General features: G+C 38.8%; 1 protein-coding gene and 1 long non-coding RNA gene across 5 annotated transcripts; both read left to right on the forward strand.

Annotated features, from left to right (window-relative positions):
• Nucleotides 1–928: 928 nt before the first annotated feature.
• On the forward strand, nt 929–14,652 carry ca14 (carbonic anhydrase XIV). 4 transcript variants are annotated; one of them, XM_069142709.1, is made up of 13 exons: nt 929–1,162; nt 1,497–1,520; nt 4,771–4,950; nt 5,197–5,342; nt 7,811–7,906; nt 8,034–8,100; nt 8,473–8,630; nt 9,618–9,744; nt 10,595–10,618; nt 10,767–10,851; nt 11,036–11,077; nt 12,678–12,731; nt 13,736–14,652. In XM_069142709.1, the coding sequence occupies exons 1-13, from the start codon at nt 1,093–1,095 to the stop codon at nt 13,845–13,847; spliced, it is 1,185 nt and encodes a 394-aa protein (XP_068998810.1). In that variant the 5' UTR covers nt 929–1,092; the 3' UTR covers nt 13,848–14,652. The 4 variants fall into 4 exon arrangements, with proteins under 4 accessions (XP_068998810.1, XP_068998809.1, XP_068998807.1 ...); XM_069142708.1 differs by having other exon boundaries at nt 1,021–1,162; nt 11,036–11,069; nt 13,736–13,825; XM_069142706.1 differs by lacking the exon at nt 11,036–11,077 and having other exon boundaries at nt 1,021–1,162.
• A 585-nt stretch (nt 14,653–15,237) lies between these two features.
• Nucleotides 15,238–16,987, forward strand: LOC138192110 (uncharacterized). The gene is made up of 2 exons (XR_011177773.1): nt 15,238–15,727; nt 15,958–16,987. It is a non-coding gene; the product is annotated as an uncharacterized lncRNA (long non-coding RNA).
• Nucleotides 16,988–19,457: the final 2,470 nt, after the last annotated feature.

Here is a 19,457-nt window from a genome sequence, read left to right on the forward strand (position 1 = left end):
TCATATGCCTAACCATCACATACAAAACATAGTATAAAATATAGTATAAGCTTGCATATGTTTGTTATGGGTTACATATGTAAATGGTGAGAATAGCCAACATATTACACAGACTCATTCATTTAAAATGAACAATTAGGAGCAGAATGGATTCCAACCAGAGGCCCGGGACTTCAGAAAGGATCTCTGAGATTAATCATGTTCAACTACAAGTTCAAGTTTATATACAGAATTCATAAGACTCTGCAGTGAAATTATTGTACCGTAATACTCTAAATTAAAAATACAATTATCCAAAGATAGAATAAACAATAAAAGATGTAACGTATAAAGATGTAGTGTGGGTCATAATTAAGAAAATATATAAGATGCTGTTTACCTGTCAGCTAAAGTACAACAAATCAGTCTGAGAAGGGAAGAACTACTTACAAGTTAGTCATGCAGCCAGTGATGCGGCTTATTCTCTGTTTCTGTCATGTCTGATAATCATCGAGAGTAATAAGGCAAATAAAATCAAATGAAGTTCGTTGTCAAACTGAAGGAAGCTCCTCTCACCCAGAATGAATTCAGAAGCACTCAAATTTAGAATTCGTCCTCTCAGAAACTCCTCTTATTTCACACATGTCCATTTCTCCTCCGTCGTGGTCGGTGCATTCTTTATATTTTATGGCTTTCTCTTTTATTCACCGTTTTTTTTTTGCCCTTTTTACCCTATTGCCTCCATGCAGTCACTTGCTTTTCCCTCCATCCCTCCATCTCTCTCACCCTTTGTTCTATCACCCCCACTCTTTCCACAACTAACAGTGAATTAATTCTCACTCAGTGGTCCTTCTTTGGGGACTTGTCTCTCCCTGATCTACCGCTTTCTTTTCTTTTATTACTTTCTGTCCATCCGTGTCTTGCTGAGACCTGCTCTGGTGCCCTGTATGCTGGAGTGGAGTCAGCATCAACACTCTGGCTGTTAAACAGAGCAGTGGCAGGTGGGATCGCTGGACCCAGTCCTCCCCCCCTCTCTTTCTGTCTCTCCCTCACTTGCTCCTCATCTCGCCGTCTGCTTTTATTCATTTCTGTGTATGGGCAAAGAGGGCGAACATGGACTGTTTGGGTCTTTTTATCCTTCTAATACTTATGTTTTTCCAGTGGACGGCTGGTCATACTGCCGGTAAGGTCTTATTAACATAATAACAGGCATCATGTGAGATTTTGTTGGCCTTGATGTTGGTGCTGTTTGGGTGTTTCAGTCTGAGTTTTAATCGTGGAGTAGTAGTCCTTTCCAGAAATAACAAAGGGATTTGAATAGTATTTGAGAGCTATTGTGTTGTGGAACATAATCAGCTACTTCTTATTTAGAATTTTACTGGAGTGATTATTTATAATGATTTTAGCACAGCCAGTGTTTGCTGAAAAATCTAATTTAGAGCCACTGTGAGTGAAGAGAACAAGAAATGACTAAAATAGGAGTTTCATGAAGTTTTTTTTCTTTTCTTTTTTTTCAGAGGAAATCAGCTGGACCTACACTGGTAAGTTAACATTTACTATAACTCTACTTTATGGAGAAAAATCTAAATCAAAGCAACTCAGTGTTGCAGAGAGTGGTAAGTATGTCTGATATAATGTATAATGTGGGGCCAGACTATTACCCGCTTTACAAATAAGGAGCAAAATCCTAAAGTCAGTTCAGCATTAAACGGAAAGCATTGTGACATTTGGAGAATTGGAGTGAAATGATGGAATTTTGGGGGAATTTTAATGTCTAATACATATTAACTTGTGGTGAACTAGTCTGCTGATATCTCAAACTTTAACACGTTCTCCTGAAAAATTCTCTGAATAAAACAGCCCTAGTCTTGCACACGTTAAAGAGGAAAACATTAACACTTTAATGAACGCTTGGTAGCGTGAACTTGGGTAGAATTTGCGTCTGTTCCCCCTCCCCACATTTCCCACTGCTTCTCCCTCTGTTTGCCTCTCCTTCCCTCTCTGTCTGTATTAGTTACAGTTCAACAAGCTGGCATGAGCACAGCAGTCACACAGAGATGATGAAGGGGAGGAGGGCGATAGAGAGGAAGAAAGCCAGAGCAAGACTGAGAGGGAGGCTGGCGGAGGGAGACAGGTGCACGAGGATGAGTGTGTTGGACGGAGAGAGGGAGATGGGACGGGATGAAGCAAAAGCATTCAAAATCGCGCACTGTATTGTTGCAGCACACAATAACCGATGTGTTTATTGTGTTGTTGACGCACACTGGCTGCCTATGCCCTGGACAATGACATTGTGGGAATGAATGGGGCACACAGATTACCAGCACTCTGCGTGCATTCAGGAGAGCAACACTGATGTACAGTACTTACAGAATACACTGCAAACTTAAGAAGCAGTGCCTGGAGCCTATTGGCATTGTGTTTGTTAAGGCGTTATTAGGCTCGTGTGCTGTGCAGCAACATGCGGAGTGATCTAGTATCTAACACGTTTGCGTGTAAATATTGTCATTAGGGACCATCCACAAGGGTGAGCTGGTGTGTGAGGCATGGCGTGTGATGCTGCATTGCATGATGTGGCCATTGCTGAGCTGTTAGGATCTGCATGTGTGTGTGTGCGTGCGTGCGTGCGTGTCTTTGTTAGGGGCTGCATTCAGGACAGGGGTAAGCATGCAAGGAAAGGTAGAGTAGGTGCAGAGGGTCAGAAATTTCGGCCTCCGGTCACCATGGAGACCTCCATGACGACCAATGGCAGGGCCGCGAGATTCACTTTTGAAGTTGAGTCGCGGTGCGGGGTTTTTGCTGCAGAGAGGGGTCGCGGGGAGAGAACGGATTAGAAGTGCATGGTGGGGGGTTCGAGGCACTGAGAGAGCAGCGGGAGAGGAGGAGTGGTATGTGTTTACATCACTCACGTAAAGCCCCCCCTTCTCTCATTTATACGTGTGTGCGCGAGAAATAGAGGTGATTGAGGGACAAACTAGGCGTTCCGTAGATAAATTATCGCGATGTGACGCGTTGCATCCAAATCATGGTCCATGCCTTACAAATCATGGTACGGTGAAACCTGCAGCCACAAATATGGGACTGAACACTTGCATTTTTGTGTGTAAAACGTGTCAGTGGTGCGCCTGCTTTCTAAAGCATTCCTCTCTTTGCAATTGAAATCTAGCGTCTTTGACACGTCACTCTCGTTTTCTTTTAGGTTTTTTTTTTTTTTTTTTTTTTTTTTTTTTTTTTTTTTGGGGGGGGGGTAACTTTCTTTTATCATGCAATTGGGCAGCCGAGTCTCTTTTTGTTCAGTGAACTCAGGCCTCAGTCGCTCTGTTCTCCCTCAACTACTTTCTCTCTCTGTCCACCTAGGGTTTTAATTCGGGCAGATGTGTCTGGTTGTCTAAGAATGAATAAAGTTTTATTTTTTACAAGGTCTTTCTTGGAATTTAAACTACATAGCTTATTTAACTGTAAGTAGTGTAAGTACATTAGCAGATATTAGTACATTATAGCCGAGGACGTACGCTATATAATAGGAACCTACAGTAACCCAACTGTAACCACCGATATTGATTAATATAAAAAATGTACAGAAGACTGAACACTATAAAATATTTTCTCCAAATTTTTATTATATTTTTTCCACTCCTCAGTTTTTTATTATGTTCAAATACTGAAGTTGCAATTCACAAATCAAAGTCATTTTGTATTTGTTTTCCGTGGCTTCCAGTTAATTAGAAGATATTTTAGAACCTGTTATATAACCACATTTTTCTGAATTTTTTTAAAATTATTTTTACATCTTTCATGTGGGTCATGAAAAAACAATTAAATGGTAACTGCAAAGATTTATTCTAAATAATACTAAAGTTAATATTTTCAAAAAACATATTTCTAATGGCAAGAAAAGGACACTTAATTAAGAATAATGGGATGGCAGATTAATATATGTTGGAAGTATTTTTTAAAAATCTTCTCTCAAAGCATTATCCTGTAATTTGTGACACCTTTTAAATCTAAATTGTATACGATTTAAAAAATTTTTTTTTTACTATAACTGCAACGACACGAAAAATATGAGGTCATATGAATAATACCGTAGAACCAAGGTAGGAAGAGGTAATATAAGGCTCAAGTGACATTTGGTATTGATTATGTTGACATTAGTTATTCAGTGAATTGTCTTGATCACCTGCTTTTGTTGTTGGTAACCATTCATGTCCGTGTTCATTTCTACGTCTTTACATGTCACCTGTGTTTAAGGTTGGATTCAGTTTTAAGTATTTAGTAAAGATATGACGGGATAGCTTGATCCTGAGACAAATTCATACAGTAACAAAAGAATCCAGCTTCAGGTGAAACTTATCGAGATGGTGCTGTGTGTGTTTATGGATACCAACTCCTTTCATGTTATGGATGCATGGAGCTCAACATTATTAGGAGGCATATTGGAAAGATGGCCCTTGCTATATGGCTAAAGAAAAGCTTCGTGGATTAATTTCTACAAGGGAAAATGCAATTGAAGTTCATACAGTTATATCTGCATTCACTGAAATGCAGTGTTGATCATTTGGCTAATTTTCGATATATTTCAGGGAAAAGGATAAAAAATTTGTCCTGAATCATCAACTGTGCAAAGACACTCCAATATTGTTCACTTTGCTGTCATGAGGCTGCAAATCTAAAAAGAACAAAATGTAATAACTGTCCTGCATAATTAGAGACCGATCAATAGAGGCTTTTCACAACCAGTGGCCTGTGTGATTGGGTAACATTACTGCTTCTGTCTTTTCTCCGTCAAAGGCCTGGTGGGTCAGTCTGAGTGGCCCGAGTATTTCTCTGACTGCGGCGGTACTTCCCAGTCCCCGGTTGATGTGATAACCACCCAAACTAAATACGACCCCAGTTTGATCCCAGTGACACCGCTAGGCTACAGTCAGCATGGCAACAGGCCTTTCACTCTCTACAATAACGGACACACAGGTAACTATGGCAGCCAGCTGATTTCCTGCTCCCAGTGTGACCAGCTCCTGTGTATTCTAGCAGCCTTTGTGTATTCTGCACTCACACGTAACCCAGCAACAAACTTTTACTACCCATTGATTACTTTGAAACTTGAAGAATTTTGATATCCACTTTTAAGAAAAATTGCAGTTTGTCATCAAATGCCTTCCTCGAGAGCACAGAGAAGACGTCAACTGTTTTTTCCCCCCATTTTCTCTCCATCAGCGGTCATTGAGCTGCCAGACTGGATGGGACTGGGGGGGCTGCCGTGGCTCTTCACAGCCGTACAAATGCACCTCCACTGGGGCAGCGGCAGCCCGAGTCACGGGGGCAGCGAACACACCATCAATGGGCTGAGTGCGGATGCAGAGGTACATTTAAACACACCCAAACGTATGTAGTAAAATCCACAGGAGTGGTAAGAGATGATGACAGTGTAAAACACAGACGATACATGACGCATCAATTACATAATCAACAGATTACGAACAACAAAGTCAGTCCTTTTTGAAGAGATTAAGAAGTGTGTACCATCTAGAAGCCAAAAATCAGGCCAGTTCAATGAGATTTAACTAAGCCTTTAAGAATACAAGGAATTTACGATCGATTAAAACGGCTGATATTTGTGGTGTATTAACACATTACTACAGGACACACACCTACACATAGGTTTTCTATGGAGCTGCCATTAAATACATATTAAAAAAAAAAAACCACATTTATGCAAATTATTGTCAGCAAACACAATTGTGTGAAACAAGACGGCAGATACAACTATTATCTTTAATGATCATGTCATCGAATAAATAACTATTCACTGGCACACTACATGTGGAAGAAATCCGCAGCTGAAAATAGTCCCAAACAAAATCACTGTCCACTGTTTTAATAACATTTGCTAAAAACCACGCTGGGTTAGGAAATCACTTAAAAAAAAAAGTCAACTAAATATCTGTGCCCTTAAGAGCTGCAATAGTCAGTTTGTCAATCCATTAGATCATTAACAGAACCATAATAGGCAATTAAATAGTTGTTAGTCATTTTTCCAGCAAAAAAACCCAACATTTTTTTCAAACATTTTCAGTTTTTAGCCTCTCAAATGTGACGACTTCCTGTTTGTCTTTAACATGTGCAGTAAACAGACTATCTAAAGATTGTAAATGGACTAAACATGGACATTTAAGACATTATCGAATTGTTAATACCATTTTTTTAAAACTATTTTTCAACATGTAATTGATTACATGATGAATCGATTAAGAAAAATAATCAGCTCAATGATAAAAAATAATCATCAATTACAGGGTTTCTGACCACCCTTTTATAGGAATAAATGAGCACTCCACAGCTGCAGAGTATTGAGAGATGAACTAACACATTGTTGTCTTTCATCTTTACTGTGGATTTATGGGATTTAAGGACAATTTGAGCACCATTCTTTGCTATACTTAGTACTGTATTTCTTCTCTTCTGTGACTATAGCCCTCTTTCCCTCTAATAACTTATTTTTTTCTCAGCATCTCTCACAAAAACGTATTCTGTTGAGTCAATTCTGGTTTACAGAGTGATAAAGATGGAGACAGAACATTGAAGTCCCGTCATTGAGAGTATAGGTTGAGAAAGGGAACAAGGAAACATTTGTGGTAGATTATTTTTGATTAAAACAAAGAATTACTGCTTTGTGGTTTTATACCTCTGCCAACCAGTCAAGTTTTACATTCATGTCTGTCCAGACGCATATAATATAATATGTAATCAAGGCTTTGAAGGAGTTTGACCATTAAAGCTGATTGTGATAGAACTTAAAGTTGTAGCCAACTGTTGTTGACAACAGACAAAGCTTAAACTACAGATGTTGCTGCAAAGAAGCGACAAATTCTAAAACGTGGATGCTTCACGCACACCTTCAACCAGACAGCACAGAAGACCTACACAATCACCACAGTTTCAAGGTGGACACCCAAGATTAGATAGGAGCAACTGGGGTTCAGTGTCTTGCCCAAGGAAACTTTGTCATTTGGACAGGAGAAAACAGGGATTGAATCGCCCCACCTTACTTTTAGTGGGCCATCCATTCTAGAGTTGAATAATGGCCACAAAAAGGTTTTTGTAGAACATTATGTCATAGTAAAGTTAACCTTTTACCTTTTGTATATGAAATGTCATCACTACATCATTTTATCGTGTTACACATTTGTGGGAAATGTTTTCAGAATTAGCATAAAATGTGTTTTGTGAGGTCACAGTGACCTTTAGCCACCAAAATTTCACGTTACATTTGAAGGAATACTGTCAAGGTGTTGCAGACATATTACAGACAGAGGGATGAAATTGAGGTCACAGTGACCTTCACCTCTGACCTTTGAATGCCATAATCGAATCAGGACATCCTTGGGACAAAGTGAACCCATCTGCCAAATTTGAAGTAATCCCTTTAAGGCGTTGTTGAGATATCATGTGGTAAAGAGTGCAGTAAGGACGGGCGCCTCAGTGCCTCAGTTTCTGCCATCTGTCACTGACCAGCTCCTTCAGGGGTTAGCGGCTGGAGGGAAAAGAGGTGTGAGGGAATTTAAGACTCAAATCTTGCAGAGCTGGTAGAAACAAGATAAAGTCAAGGACAAATATATATTAAAAAAAAAGGAAGCGGACATGATCGAGTGGTCTCATTACATAATGAGACAATTAAGTGCTTTCTCATTCGTTTCATTCACGCAATCCTTCTTCTGCTGGTCTCTCCCTCTCTTTTTAACCGTTAGCTGTCAGAACAGAGCAACACAAGTCTGTCTTCGTCTCTCTGTTTGTCATCGATGTGATTACAGTGTACTCCTCCTTCCTCCAGCTGCATGTGGTGCACTACAACTCTGAACTCTACCCCAACATGTCCGCAGCGATGACACAGAGAGACGGCTTGGCTGTTTTAGGGATTCTCATTGTGGTAACAAAACTATTCGGTCATACAGTAGCAAATCACACAATAAGGAAAGAACACGAAGAATACATGTTTTACACTTTAGCTGGAGTAGCAATGAAAAAAAATGTAAGCCTGAGTTTTGGTTTCTCAGACAGGTGAGGAGACGAACCCGTCATTCAACAACATCCTCAACTACCTGAGCCGCATCAGACATGCCAGTACGTCCTCTAGTAGTTTTTAAAACCGCATCTTGCTGTTTGGCTTACAGTGCTTTTCCATTTCTTTTACAACCAAGTAATTTGACAAACATTTGTGCTGCATTCTCTGTTTAGTAATTTGAAGTTTCCATTTCTATTTTTGGATTGAGTGAATTAAATGTAAATTGATTCTCAATACTCTCCAGTCAGAGTTTATCACTAAATTTGACGTCATGGGGAACAATTTGACAATAAGAATATTTTGTTCTCAAACAGGCATAAAAAGAAACATATTGGTTTGAGTATTTATAAAGTGGTTGTTTTTTTTCTGTGTGATGCTACAACCTCCTTTAACCGCCTCCTTATTTTTCTTTGCCTCTCATCCACAATCAGACCAGAAAGTGTCCATCCCAGCCTTCGACGTCCAGTCTCTGCTCCCTCAGGATCTGGGACGCTACTATCGATACAATGGCTCCCTAACAACACCGCCGTGTTACCAGAGCGTTATCTGGACACTGTTTCATGAAAGGGTTCAAATCTCAAAGGCACAGGTCTGGATGAAACACAGCTAATTGTTCATTAAGACAAATTCCATTATAATCCAGCATGAAATCAAAATGCTGTCTCATCCCAATAACACTGAACTTGATACATCTACATTACTGCACCCTGGTAATTTTTAGTAAGTAGCTATTTAATATTAGGGGCAATCAAAAAGTTCCAAGACTGTTCCTGTTGCACATGAACGGATCGTAGCACAGGAATGCACAGGGGGCAGTGAAGCAATACCTTTCAAGTATTCCAAATTATGTGGCACTGGTACTTGAGCAATTGCGATTTGCAGATTTTGTATCAAACTTTTGGGGAACAGAAAGAATTCGTAGGAAACACAATGTCATGTTGCAGAACCTACTGTAAGTGCCATCAGACACGTCAGGACATCACAGTTGAACTTGGTGTTGACTGTATTCACATTCAAACTCACCGAGTCATGCGATTCCAGCAGAGCTGAACACCGAGTTAATCATATCAGTGCTAATTAAATAGAGATTTTTCTAAAGAAATTATATTTTGTTGTGTTTCTGTGCACTGGGGAATATTTTGCTGTATTCAATAATTTACCCACATTTTTGAAGAAAAGTTCCTACATGAAACACATGCTGAATGTAAATCATTTTTGTTTGTAGAATGTGAGAAAGCTGACGTGAAAATGTGTATAAAGTTAAGTCATTACTCACAATACACCTTTCAGGAAATATATGTATGCTTTCAGTATATTACACGAGTAAATAACTAAAAAATGTTTTTATTTATGTTGGAATGTGTAAACTTGGACTACACCTCTTAAATTGGTCAACATGATTTGCAACAAATTCATTTCCTTTATGACTCTTACCTAACTTTGCAGTACCACACCATGTCTGTCAACTTTTACTCAACCAGCAGGAGAGAAAGTTGCTCTGTGTTTTTATGTGAAGCACTTATAACTCACTGTAACTGCTCTTCTCGCCCTTCTCCCGCTCACCTCTCCATTCCAGCTGCTGAGGATGGAGACGATCCTTTACTCCAGTAAAGCTGAAGAACCAGACAAGATGCTGCTGCAGGACAACTACCGTGCGACTCATCCGCTCAACCACAGAGTCATACTCACCTCCTTCTCTGCAGGTTAGACAGAGACAGAAAGGTTTAATCCACCATTTTAAAGAAACATGAAACTCGCTCTTTAATGTTGACTGCTGGAATGAAAGATAAGCAAATGGCTTACGTAGAAATGCTACGTGGTTACTGTCACATAAAATCTGATCCTCAGAGGATATCTGTTTAGACTGAACTAATGTTGAGTTGCAAAAGCCAATCTGCTTTGAACTCAAGTGCTGCAGCCCCTTAAGTACTTCCACATTGGTTCATTGTGGTGATAAATCTGCTGCCACATTAACAAGCCAGTGGGTGACTGTGTAGACCAACTTAGCAATTAGTGCAATGCACGCAGAGAGTGAAATGTGGAATGTGGAGAGAAATTAAGGAATATTAACAATTACCAGTGACTTTGTCTTAGAGAAAGAGCCTTAAAAAGGCAGACTTAGAGCGAGTTGGAGAGAAATATAAGAGGAGAAGGGGAGGCAAAGCAAGGAGAGCAGTGTTTGTTTGCGAGCTGATTAGAGAAAAGGATTGGCAAAATCTAAACACTGACTCCATTGTTGTCACAGGAGTCTAACTGAGAAAAGCGGAGAGGAAAAGAGAGACAGAGAAGTGAAAGAGGGAGACAGAGTGTTAGACAAAGACAAAGGAGAAAGAATTTGTGTAAAGTGCTCATTGTGGTGAGTGACTGAACTGGAAGGCCTGTGATATCAGCACTGTGGTCAAAGGCAGCAAGACTAAGTAGACATAACATTTTCAAACAGCTGAACAGCAGATTCTACTGTGATAAACCAACCAATCACTCTGTATGTGTCTCTGTATGACAGAGATAAAAATCTACTGTGATTTTTCTGATAATTTATTCTGTACTTTGTAGAATCTTGGAAGGAGCTTTCCTCTGGTAAGACTACAAGTTATTTTCATGAATACTTTTGCTCGAAACAAAGAAAGTCTCTGGCTGATGTAACTGGTAATAATATCACTTAACGGCTCAGATTTATTTCTGTATTTTTGGAAGTTTTTGTGCCTCTCTCTGATTTCTTCTCCAGGTGAAGTCACAGCCATAGTGATAGGAGTGATGTGTGGTTGTGTGGGTCTGGCAGTAGTCATTCGCTTCATCGTGAAGACAATACGGTAAGGAGTTCTGCTGCGTTTATCATTTGCTTCAGTTTGCTATTCTCTTTCTACTCTGACAGAGGCAGATCGTGTCACCAGTCTGCTGCTGTTCTGGTTTAACTGGATGATTTGTGGAAAACTGCGGGAGCTCACTGTGGAAGAATCCAGCCTCCCTCTCACTCCATCTCCTTTCTCTTGGCAGATTTTTTAAACTCCTCCACCTCGAAACAGTCGTGGTAAACAGGTGGTTTATCTGATGTCACTACTGACAAGGATGTTCAGCTAGCACTGACTGCTTGTGACTTCTCTTCTTGTTCTTCAGATATCCTTTAGCGCTGATCAATGATAAACAAAGGATGCAAGGCATAAAAGTGGGAACATAAATACATTTGTTTATTTATTTACATACATTTTCAATCCATGTTAAACCACCACAAAAGTTACTGAAAAGTTTTGTGTTCCCACAGAAAGTACTGATACATGCTGACAACAGACATAAATTAGAGCCCAATCTATACATTAACGTATTGTTGGCTTATTTTGTCTATTGCAAATTTATACTTGGCCTGTGAATACATTGGTCTGGCCATGCTCCATTGGGGATTGTTTCCAATTGTTGCATCCTTGATGGGTGGAGACCTCGGGTTAAATGTGAAACTGTCGGGGAAGCCTTTTATCAATCAGACCACCATGAGTAGGTTGTGCATCAAAACTCGTCAAACTGTAAACTACAGAGACACTCCCCCTATGTGAGCAGAATGAAACGCCATGTCTGTGAACCATCGCCATTGTTGGAACTACATTTAAAAACAAATGCTTGACTTCAAAGTCAATGCCCTTAGCCACCCCCATTGGTCAGTGATTGGTCGGGCCTTTAGAGTGGCTGAGCAAACTTTCATGCAAACAGGGTTTCCGGACTATAATCACAGCGTTAACTGAAGCTGTGAACAGGTGGGAGGAGTCAGGCCAAAACATATTGTTGGCAATATGTCGGTGTTGGCACACATTTGAGCCAATAAGTAAAAAGAAATTGCCGTACAGAAACCCAAAATATGTTTGACATAGCCTGGAAACTGTCTGCACTTTTCTAATCATTCTTTTTAAATACAAATATAAATATTGTCATCAGCTTCAACTTCAACAGTGTGGGACGGGCTCGTATAGTGTATAGTGTATTATCCTCCCTGTAATGTTTCCTCATGAAAAGCCATATGCAACCCTAAAATCAGCGCTGGGGATAATCTGATCCTCTGACCTCTGCTGCAATAACATGCTTGTTTCTCAAATCCGTTATTGCTTTCTCTCCCGATTACCAATGATTAATGGAAATATGTGCTGGGTTTCTTCTGTGTCCCACCAGTGAGTAATTTAACCCTTCAACGGTTCCCAAAGTTCCCATATAGTGTATCTTCTTATTTACTGTATGGGTGTTATTCAAACCATGTAGCCTTATTACACAGTCCTCAGTCTTAAGGATAACAATATGATTTTCATTGTTGTTTATAATTGAATTAATGTTACAAGTAAAGGTGAAAAGACCTCTGCCTAATCTTCAAATGATAATAGTAGATTTATGATAATTTTATGGGTGTCTCTTAGATCCTTATCAAGAACCCTTCAGGATGCCCCTACACCCCACTTTGGGAACCACTTGCTTTCATAACATCAATCAGCCATGTGTACTTTTTTCAAAACGTCATGTCCAATCCCTCCATCTTATGAAAGATGCGAAGGAAGCCAGATTGAGGTTTTGAAATATTTGCACGTAGCCCCTTTGAAATGCTAAAGCCACGATTTTCTTTCTTGTTTTGATCATGTTATCCTGTCTTTTGATCTTGCGACAGCTCTACCTCTAGCTGGGACGTCCTGCCCAGTAACCGGCCTGCTCCCATGCCAAGGTCACTGTTCGAAATAATGACCTCTGACCCCAGAACTTTAACTTTGACCTCTAGCACGAGTTAGATTCCTGACCACTTCTCTTTGTTTTAACCCCACATTCACAGTGACTTATCCTTTCACCGGTCTTACAGTATTACTGCTTAAAGAAATTCCACACACACAGTGAGGGAAACAGTAGTTAGACTGAAGTCTTAGGAAATTCCCAGTGTTACCAGTGTTTAGAAATCCTTTAACGTCAGTCAACACTAAGAGAGAGAGTAACACCTTAAGTCCGAGGTGTTAGGTGTTCGAGTTTTTTGTTGACATTGTCATAAGGTGATTCAATCTACTTGCATTACATTGAAAAGTGTTCCTAATATTAACACACATGTAATATCAATTCCCAGAGCCTTGGCTGAAAAATGAGAGCGGCATGGAGGCGGAGAGATGCGGACAACTTTTTGTGGCACTAGAATATTTATAAAAAATACTATTCAGGAAGTACAGATAAAAATAAAATGGCACAGCGTAGTACAGTTATTAAACTAAGCAGAGCACATGCAGCCACAAATCATCTCTCACCACATCTAAATTAGCTGACAATGTGTCTGTACGCTAATAAAATGTCTATAACTCAATACTATATTCATAATATGGCTGCTGTAGGTAAAATGCTACCCTTTTGAAATTTGCAGCAGAGAAGTGGCCATCCAGTGGGCATTCTTGTTAACATATCTCTCCCTGCTACTGACTGACTGTACTAATTAATCATTTTAATTCAGTATTACCACTAATGCATTTAAACATGGTCTTCTATAACACACTTGTTTTAAATCATTTTACGGTGGACCACTAGTTGCTATTTCATTTTATACTGGAGCCCTAAACTCAGGCTGAATTGTATTTATTTACAAAGAGAGACCTCTTCTGGATAAGACAATACATTACACTGACACCATTCTCAGGGCAGTTTTGCAGCAGGTGGGATAACTCAGTAGGTATAATTTTACCATTTGTTTTTTAGGATAAAGGAGATGGAAAAAGCGCTGGAGAAAAAACAAGACATGACTCTGAATTCGACCTCAGAGACAGAGAAGAAAGAGGAGCCCTCACCGTGCCCTGAGACTGAGCCCTAGCTGACAGCACCGTCCACCTCAGGCCAGACACTCAAACACAGTCACCTTTCCTCTTATCAGTGATGTTGATCAATGTCTCCGTAGGGGACAGAAAATGTTTTCATTTCATCAGTTACAAAAAGACACCAAGAAAAAAAACATGTAGTAAGAAGTGGCAGTGACCTGGACACAGGAAAATTCATCTGCTGCCCAGATTATTTGTGTCAAATGTTGTTTTCCACCCTGATAAAGTGACGTTGGTAGCCTTTATGTATGACATTTTTTAGTTTGCATGTGAAGTACTCGTTGTAAATATGTCATTTTGCTGGTTTACGCTCAGGCATGGCTCTTGCATGCCTGGGGCACATGATTGATTCATGTAAATACTATAATATATATATATATATATTTTTTTTTTCAGATTTCAGATGTTATTTCATCTTGTTCCTTGAGACACAAGCACACTGCACTCTATATGAAATGTCACAGACTTGTTTAATTGGTGAACTAATAATCAGTGTATTGTCAATATTTTTATTTTTCCCTAAAACGTAGGGATTAATTTAAAGTAGACATTTTGGCATTAAGGCACATGAGAGGTGAAGCATATTTGATTTATATATACAGATGCTGTCCAAACATTGTGGCTCTGAATTTAAATCAGCAGATCCTGTTGTAAATGGATGAGTAGTATTTATGTACACGTGTTTCCATGTGTTGAAAAGAGGATTTTTGGGTGCTTAATGTCATCTTTGTGTTATCGATTTTATTTTGCTGTATCTAACTTGTCAACATGGGCACCACATTAAAACACCTGAATGTCAAACTCGCATGTTTTTGAAATCTTCATTGCCAGTGTCTGACAATGTTGGGTTCACCTTAGAAATCACCACCTCATGCCGTAAGTTTTTAAAAAGAAATTAGGTGCAGCTTCTGCATCTGCAGGACAGTACAAAGTTAGTACCCTGATATTTATACCTCTGTGAAGCTGTCTTAATAAATTTTAAATAAACAAAACAAAGAATTAAAAAAAAAAAGACAATTACCTACTAAACCTCACAGATTTGCCATGTCATATGACTAGGTTATCAAATTAAAAGGAATTGGGCAAGACATTTATTTATTTGGAAAACACAAAATTAAGACATCATGTTACTTGCATATTGAAAGAAAAGAAATAGTTATAATTTATCATTCATATATTTCTCAGTGTCATATGTGCTAATGATATTTTTTATGATTTCATAAACGGAAAGTCATGGTTATTGTCATAGTATCATTATTTCTGCTCCGGAAGACTGAAGATTATTTTACAGCACAGAATGAACGAGCGGAAGAAAAAACGAGTTGAATGAGTTAGAAATCAGAAATGAGACCAGACAATGAGGAAGCTTTCTGTAGTAATATTGTACTTATGAAAGCAAAATTTCTCAGGTAGCAGGCCACTGTGCTACTTTTGTCTACTTTAAGTGATGACTTTATGAGGTTGTTAAACTTATTCTGAAGGAGATAATGTTTTAAGTTTGTATGTATAAAACTAAATAATATATAAACAATATACACACACACACACACACACACACGCACACGCACACGCACACACACACACACACACACACACACACACACACACACACGGTGAGCATTCAAAAATAACTCCCTGGACCTCTAACAGGTATTTATAGCAATAACTGGATCTCCTCCTCTCACCATGACTGCTGCTCTAAAGCACAGCTCTGTGGACAAAATTGCATCATGCACATAGATTATGGCCACTCCCACTCCTAGTTACTGGAAGTGAAATGCGGAAGCGCGACTAAAGAACAAAGGAGAGATCTCACATCTGGAGCTTTTAGGTCACTTCTGTAACTCACAGACGCATCCACAGTTGCCAATTCGAGGTAGGGAAGTTCTCTCAGCGAGAGAAACAGCTGTTTTCTATATCCTCTCCTGCTTACAGGTTTAAAATCTGGACAAACAGACAGCTGTGGCTTTGTTTGTTTACTTAAAGACGTGTCATCTAAAATTTGGTAAAATGTTAAAAGTAACAAAGAACTATGCAATTAAAGGCTGTTAAGTGAAGTGTTTGTTCACTTTGTTATTTTACTTTTTATTTTTGGATTCATGACAGGACTGCTGGATAATGGCTTCTCTCAGAGCTTTCCTTTATCTTGCCGTCTGCCTTCTGCTGGGTCATCAAACCTTCGCTAAAAACAACGCTCCCTGCCAGCTCTCCAAGTGGAACAACGGTTTCAACAACTTTCTGAAACGACACGTTCCCTCTGGAACTCCAAATTCTCTCGATCAGAACGAATGGGAGAGGTACATCAAGAATCTCGGGAGCTGCAGCAGACCCACACAGTCCTTCCTGCCTCCACAGGAAGTGGAGAGGGTGAAGGCCGTGTGCACCAAGAGAGGGGGTAAGGTGTACAAGGAGAACATGTGCATCAGTGAGCAGCCTTTCACTTTTGTCACAGTGAGGAGTGAAATGGGAACGTGCGGGATCAAAAACGTCCGAAAGGAAACCAAACACCTGATCCTGGCCTGTGAGCAACTGGAAAATGACTGCTTGCCGGTCCATTTTGAGGGAAATCCTGACAATCTAAAGCCTAGTAACAACGCCAAAGACTGCCAGGACCCAGGCATAAGTCATGCTTCCAGTTTGAGACCGACATGGCTCTGGTTGTCGTTGTTTGTTGTACCTATCATTATTAATGGCTGTTAACTTTTTTATTTGAGAAACTGGAGTTTTTCTCAGTGGACACTTTTGCTTTTTGAAGTCGTCGCCTCTTTCAATCTTGAAATTTCATTGGAGTTTTTGGTTTTAAAACAGTATTACATCACAACCACACTGCCAACATTTCAGCCATATATTTTTGAAGAATTTAAATTTTTCAAAATGTGTTTTTGTAACAAAACTTTTCATTTTTATATGCATGGATCAGTCAATCTGTGAGTTTGCTTTCAATAGTTGTGGACAACACAAACCATGCTGAATTTGAATCATTTACTCTTGTGCGAATTTGAAAAAAGAAACACTTTTTTTTGTATTCTTGCCTCAACCGTGCACCTGTTGTGGTTCAATATTTGTGTGTTGTGCGAGCTATTTTTCTTTATAAGAATTTTAAAAATGCTTGAATAAAATTTTCATACAAATGGGATTCATTTGACATCTAATTTCCCCTCTGGATACTTTCCAAATGTGATACAGATCCCTGTAATGAACATGTTTCCCTAACTCTGACCATAAAACTAATTAGACAGCTGAAATCCATATTAGATGCTCATTTATGAAGTCATCAACAGAAAACTTGGCAAAATTGTTGGTGCTCAAGGAGATTGTCTTACATGTTGGCTCGATCTTTGACACGTCATTTGCCTTTGCTAAATGAGAGGTCCAAAAGCAAACTTAAACAAATCCATCCACTTTTTTTGTACGCGCGTCCAAGTTTCCACAGCATAAATGTTGCCAGGAGACAATGATTCATGTTTGCAAATGAGTTATTCATCCAAACATAGAGGAACAGCATGTGAGGAGTCTGTTTCAGGGTTTATCTTATTTAAACAGATGCTCCATATGCACATCATTAATGATGGAGAAACCACAGAATGTGCAGAAAAGAAAAAAAACAGACCCGACTACGCTACACAGAAAGCTCTGATACGATTTTCTGGTTCAAAACCAAAAATGAAAGAAATGAAGTCTATCCTTAATTAAACATTCAAAGTTTTTCAAGGTTCAGTTCTGTAACTAAACTGTAAAGAGGAAGTTTCAACTCCATGACAGCACTTTATGCAGCTGAAACTAAGAAAATGTATTCTAAACTAATTAGAGAAATTCAAATTTGCTTCGTACTCAGCATTTTCTTTTTGCCTTGGAGCACGTAGTCCAAATGTTGGCCTTAAATAGTCTTAAAAAGATTAAAGTAACAGTAGCTTATAGAGTCGAGTGGAAACCCAAAGGCATGTGGAATATTCAAGCATTAGGTAGGTAGGTAGGTAGGTAGTTACTTTATTAATCCCCAAGGGGAAATTGTTTCGCTACAGCAGCATTTATAGATACAGGAAAGCAATAAAATAACAGTAAAAAATATTAAATATAAAAATGCACAGTATATACAATAAAATAGAATAAGATAAAATAGAATCATTAAATTAAATTAAAACTAACTAAAAAATAGTGCAAAGTTTTTAATATTTTTAAAAAATATTTAAACAAACAAGAAAATAGACAACGGTGTTATTGTTGTTGTTGTTGTTGTGTGCAGAGCATCTAATACACACTATTAATTATCCTTAAATTGCTCTCCACTGTCCCAGATGCTGAGATGCTTATAATGCAGAAGATGGCAGTAATGCACAAATCTATGGTCAAACAATATAAAAGCACAAAGAATAAGACATTTTTCTATTATTTGGGATTTTTTTTTTTTTTTACAAAACATGTATTTTTTTAAGAAGGGTCTAAATTTGGAGGTCAGGTTTGTCATGTAGGTCTGATTTAATTTTATATCAATGTGATATACTGCATACATACAAAAAAGGGCCATAAAAGTAGATTGTATTTGAGGCTTCAACAAGATGGAGCCTCAAGATCAAGTAATGAGGCTGGTAATGCTTTAAGGTTTTTATAATTTCAGTTTATTGTTTTAAACTTTTCAGTGGTATCTGTACTGCAGTCGTATTTAAAAAAAAAAAAAAAACAGAATTTCAATTAACTAATTGCCACATAGTGAAGCAGAGCTTTTGGGAGTTTGGGATCCCAGAGCAATTACCATTTACACTGTTCAACATGTGTGTAACCTTGACCTAACCATCTAAAACTAAACCCTAAACACTAAAAAAGCATGAGAATAACTGAAAGCCTGGATGGATTGCAACACTCAGGTCTCACAGTAAAACTAGTTCCTACAAAGACACAAACACGAACACAGTTTTCTGGACAAACTTGCAAGTGTTCTGACTGCACCTGTCCCTACAGGGATTTGAATAGGCCTGCAGGCACCAAACAGAAGTAAAGACTAACAGCAATCGTTTGATTGGTATTAGTAGGTCATCGTAGCTGCACATGCCCAGACAAATCCCATATGTGGAGCCGAGGTTCCAGATCTGAGCAGGGAGACACCGCCTGTTTGTGACCACTAGATGGCAGGAGAGTTTCTTCTTACTCACCCCAGACGTCACAGGACCAGACAGAAGCCTCAGCAAAGCACCTTTTAAACAGCCGGTCTATTTGGTCCGTTTTTAGATTATTTTTAATTTGCTCCTAAAACATGGAATTACTTTTCGAGGATTAGTTTTGACAATTTCTCCTCAATCAAGAGGTAAAAACATGATGATGGGAAGATGAGAGATTTGAAAAACATGCTTTGACTTTCTTGGCTAGAGTTAAATAACTTTTCTTTTGTCTTTTTTCCAGATAACGGATATTAAAAGGAAGCATGAGACCAAAAATAGAGAAATAATGAGGAAATAATGGAAAATAATGTGGCAATCTTAAGACAAATGCTGATATTGGAGTTATGGGGCAATACTGGAATATGAGTGTGTATATTACTGCATGTATAAGCTACGATACGTTAAGTGCATTTATATTAATGGAGGTGAGAGGAAGGCAACATGCTCTTATTT

This window comes from Embiotoca jacksoni, unplaced genomic scaffold, assembly GCF_022577435.1.
Source record: "Embiotoca jacksoni isolate LCO1_2020_lvr unplaced genomic scaffold, fEmbJac1.0.p SCAF_11, whole genome shotgun sequence".
NCBI lineage: Eukaryota > Metazoa > Chordata > Actinopteri > Embiotocidae > Embiotoca > Embiotoca jacksoni.

Coding starts and splice junctions, on each gene's coding strand:
- ca14 (XM_069142709.1), top strand. CDS start 1,093: ATGGACTGTTTGGGTCTTTTTATCCTTCTAATACTTATGTTTTTCCAG. Junction 5,343..7,810: donor GGCTGAGTGCGGATGCAGAG/GTACATTTAAAC, acceptor TCCTTCCTCCAG/CTGCATGTGGTGCACTACAA. Junction 7,907..8,033: donor TTTTAGGGATTCTCATTGTG/GTAACAAAACTA, acceptor TTGGTTTCTCAG/ACAGGTGAGGAGACGAACCC.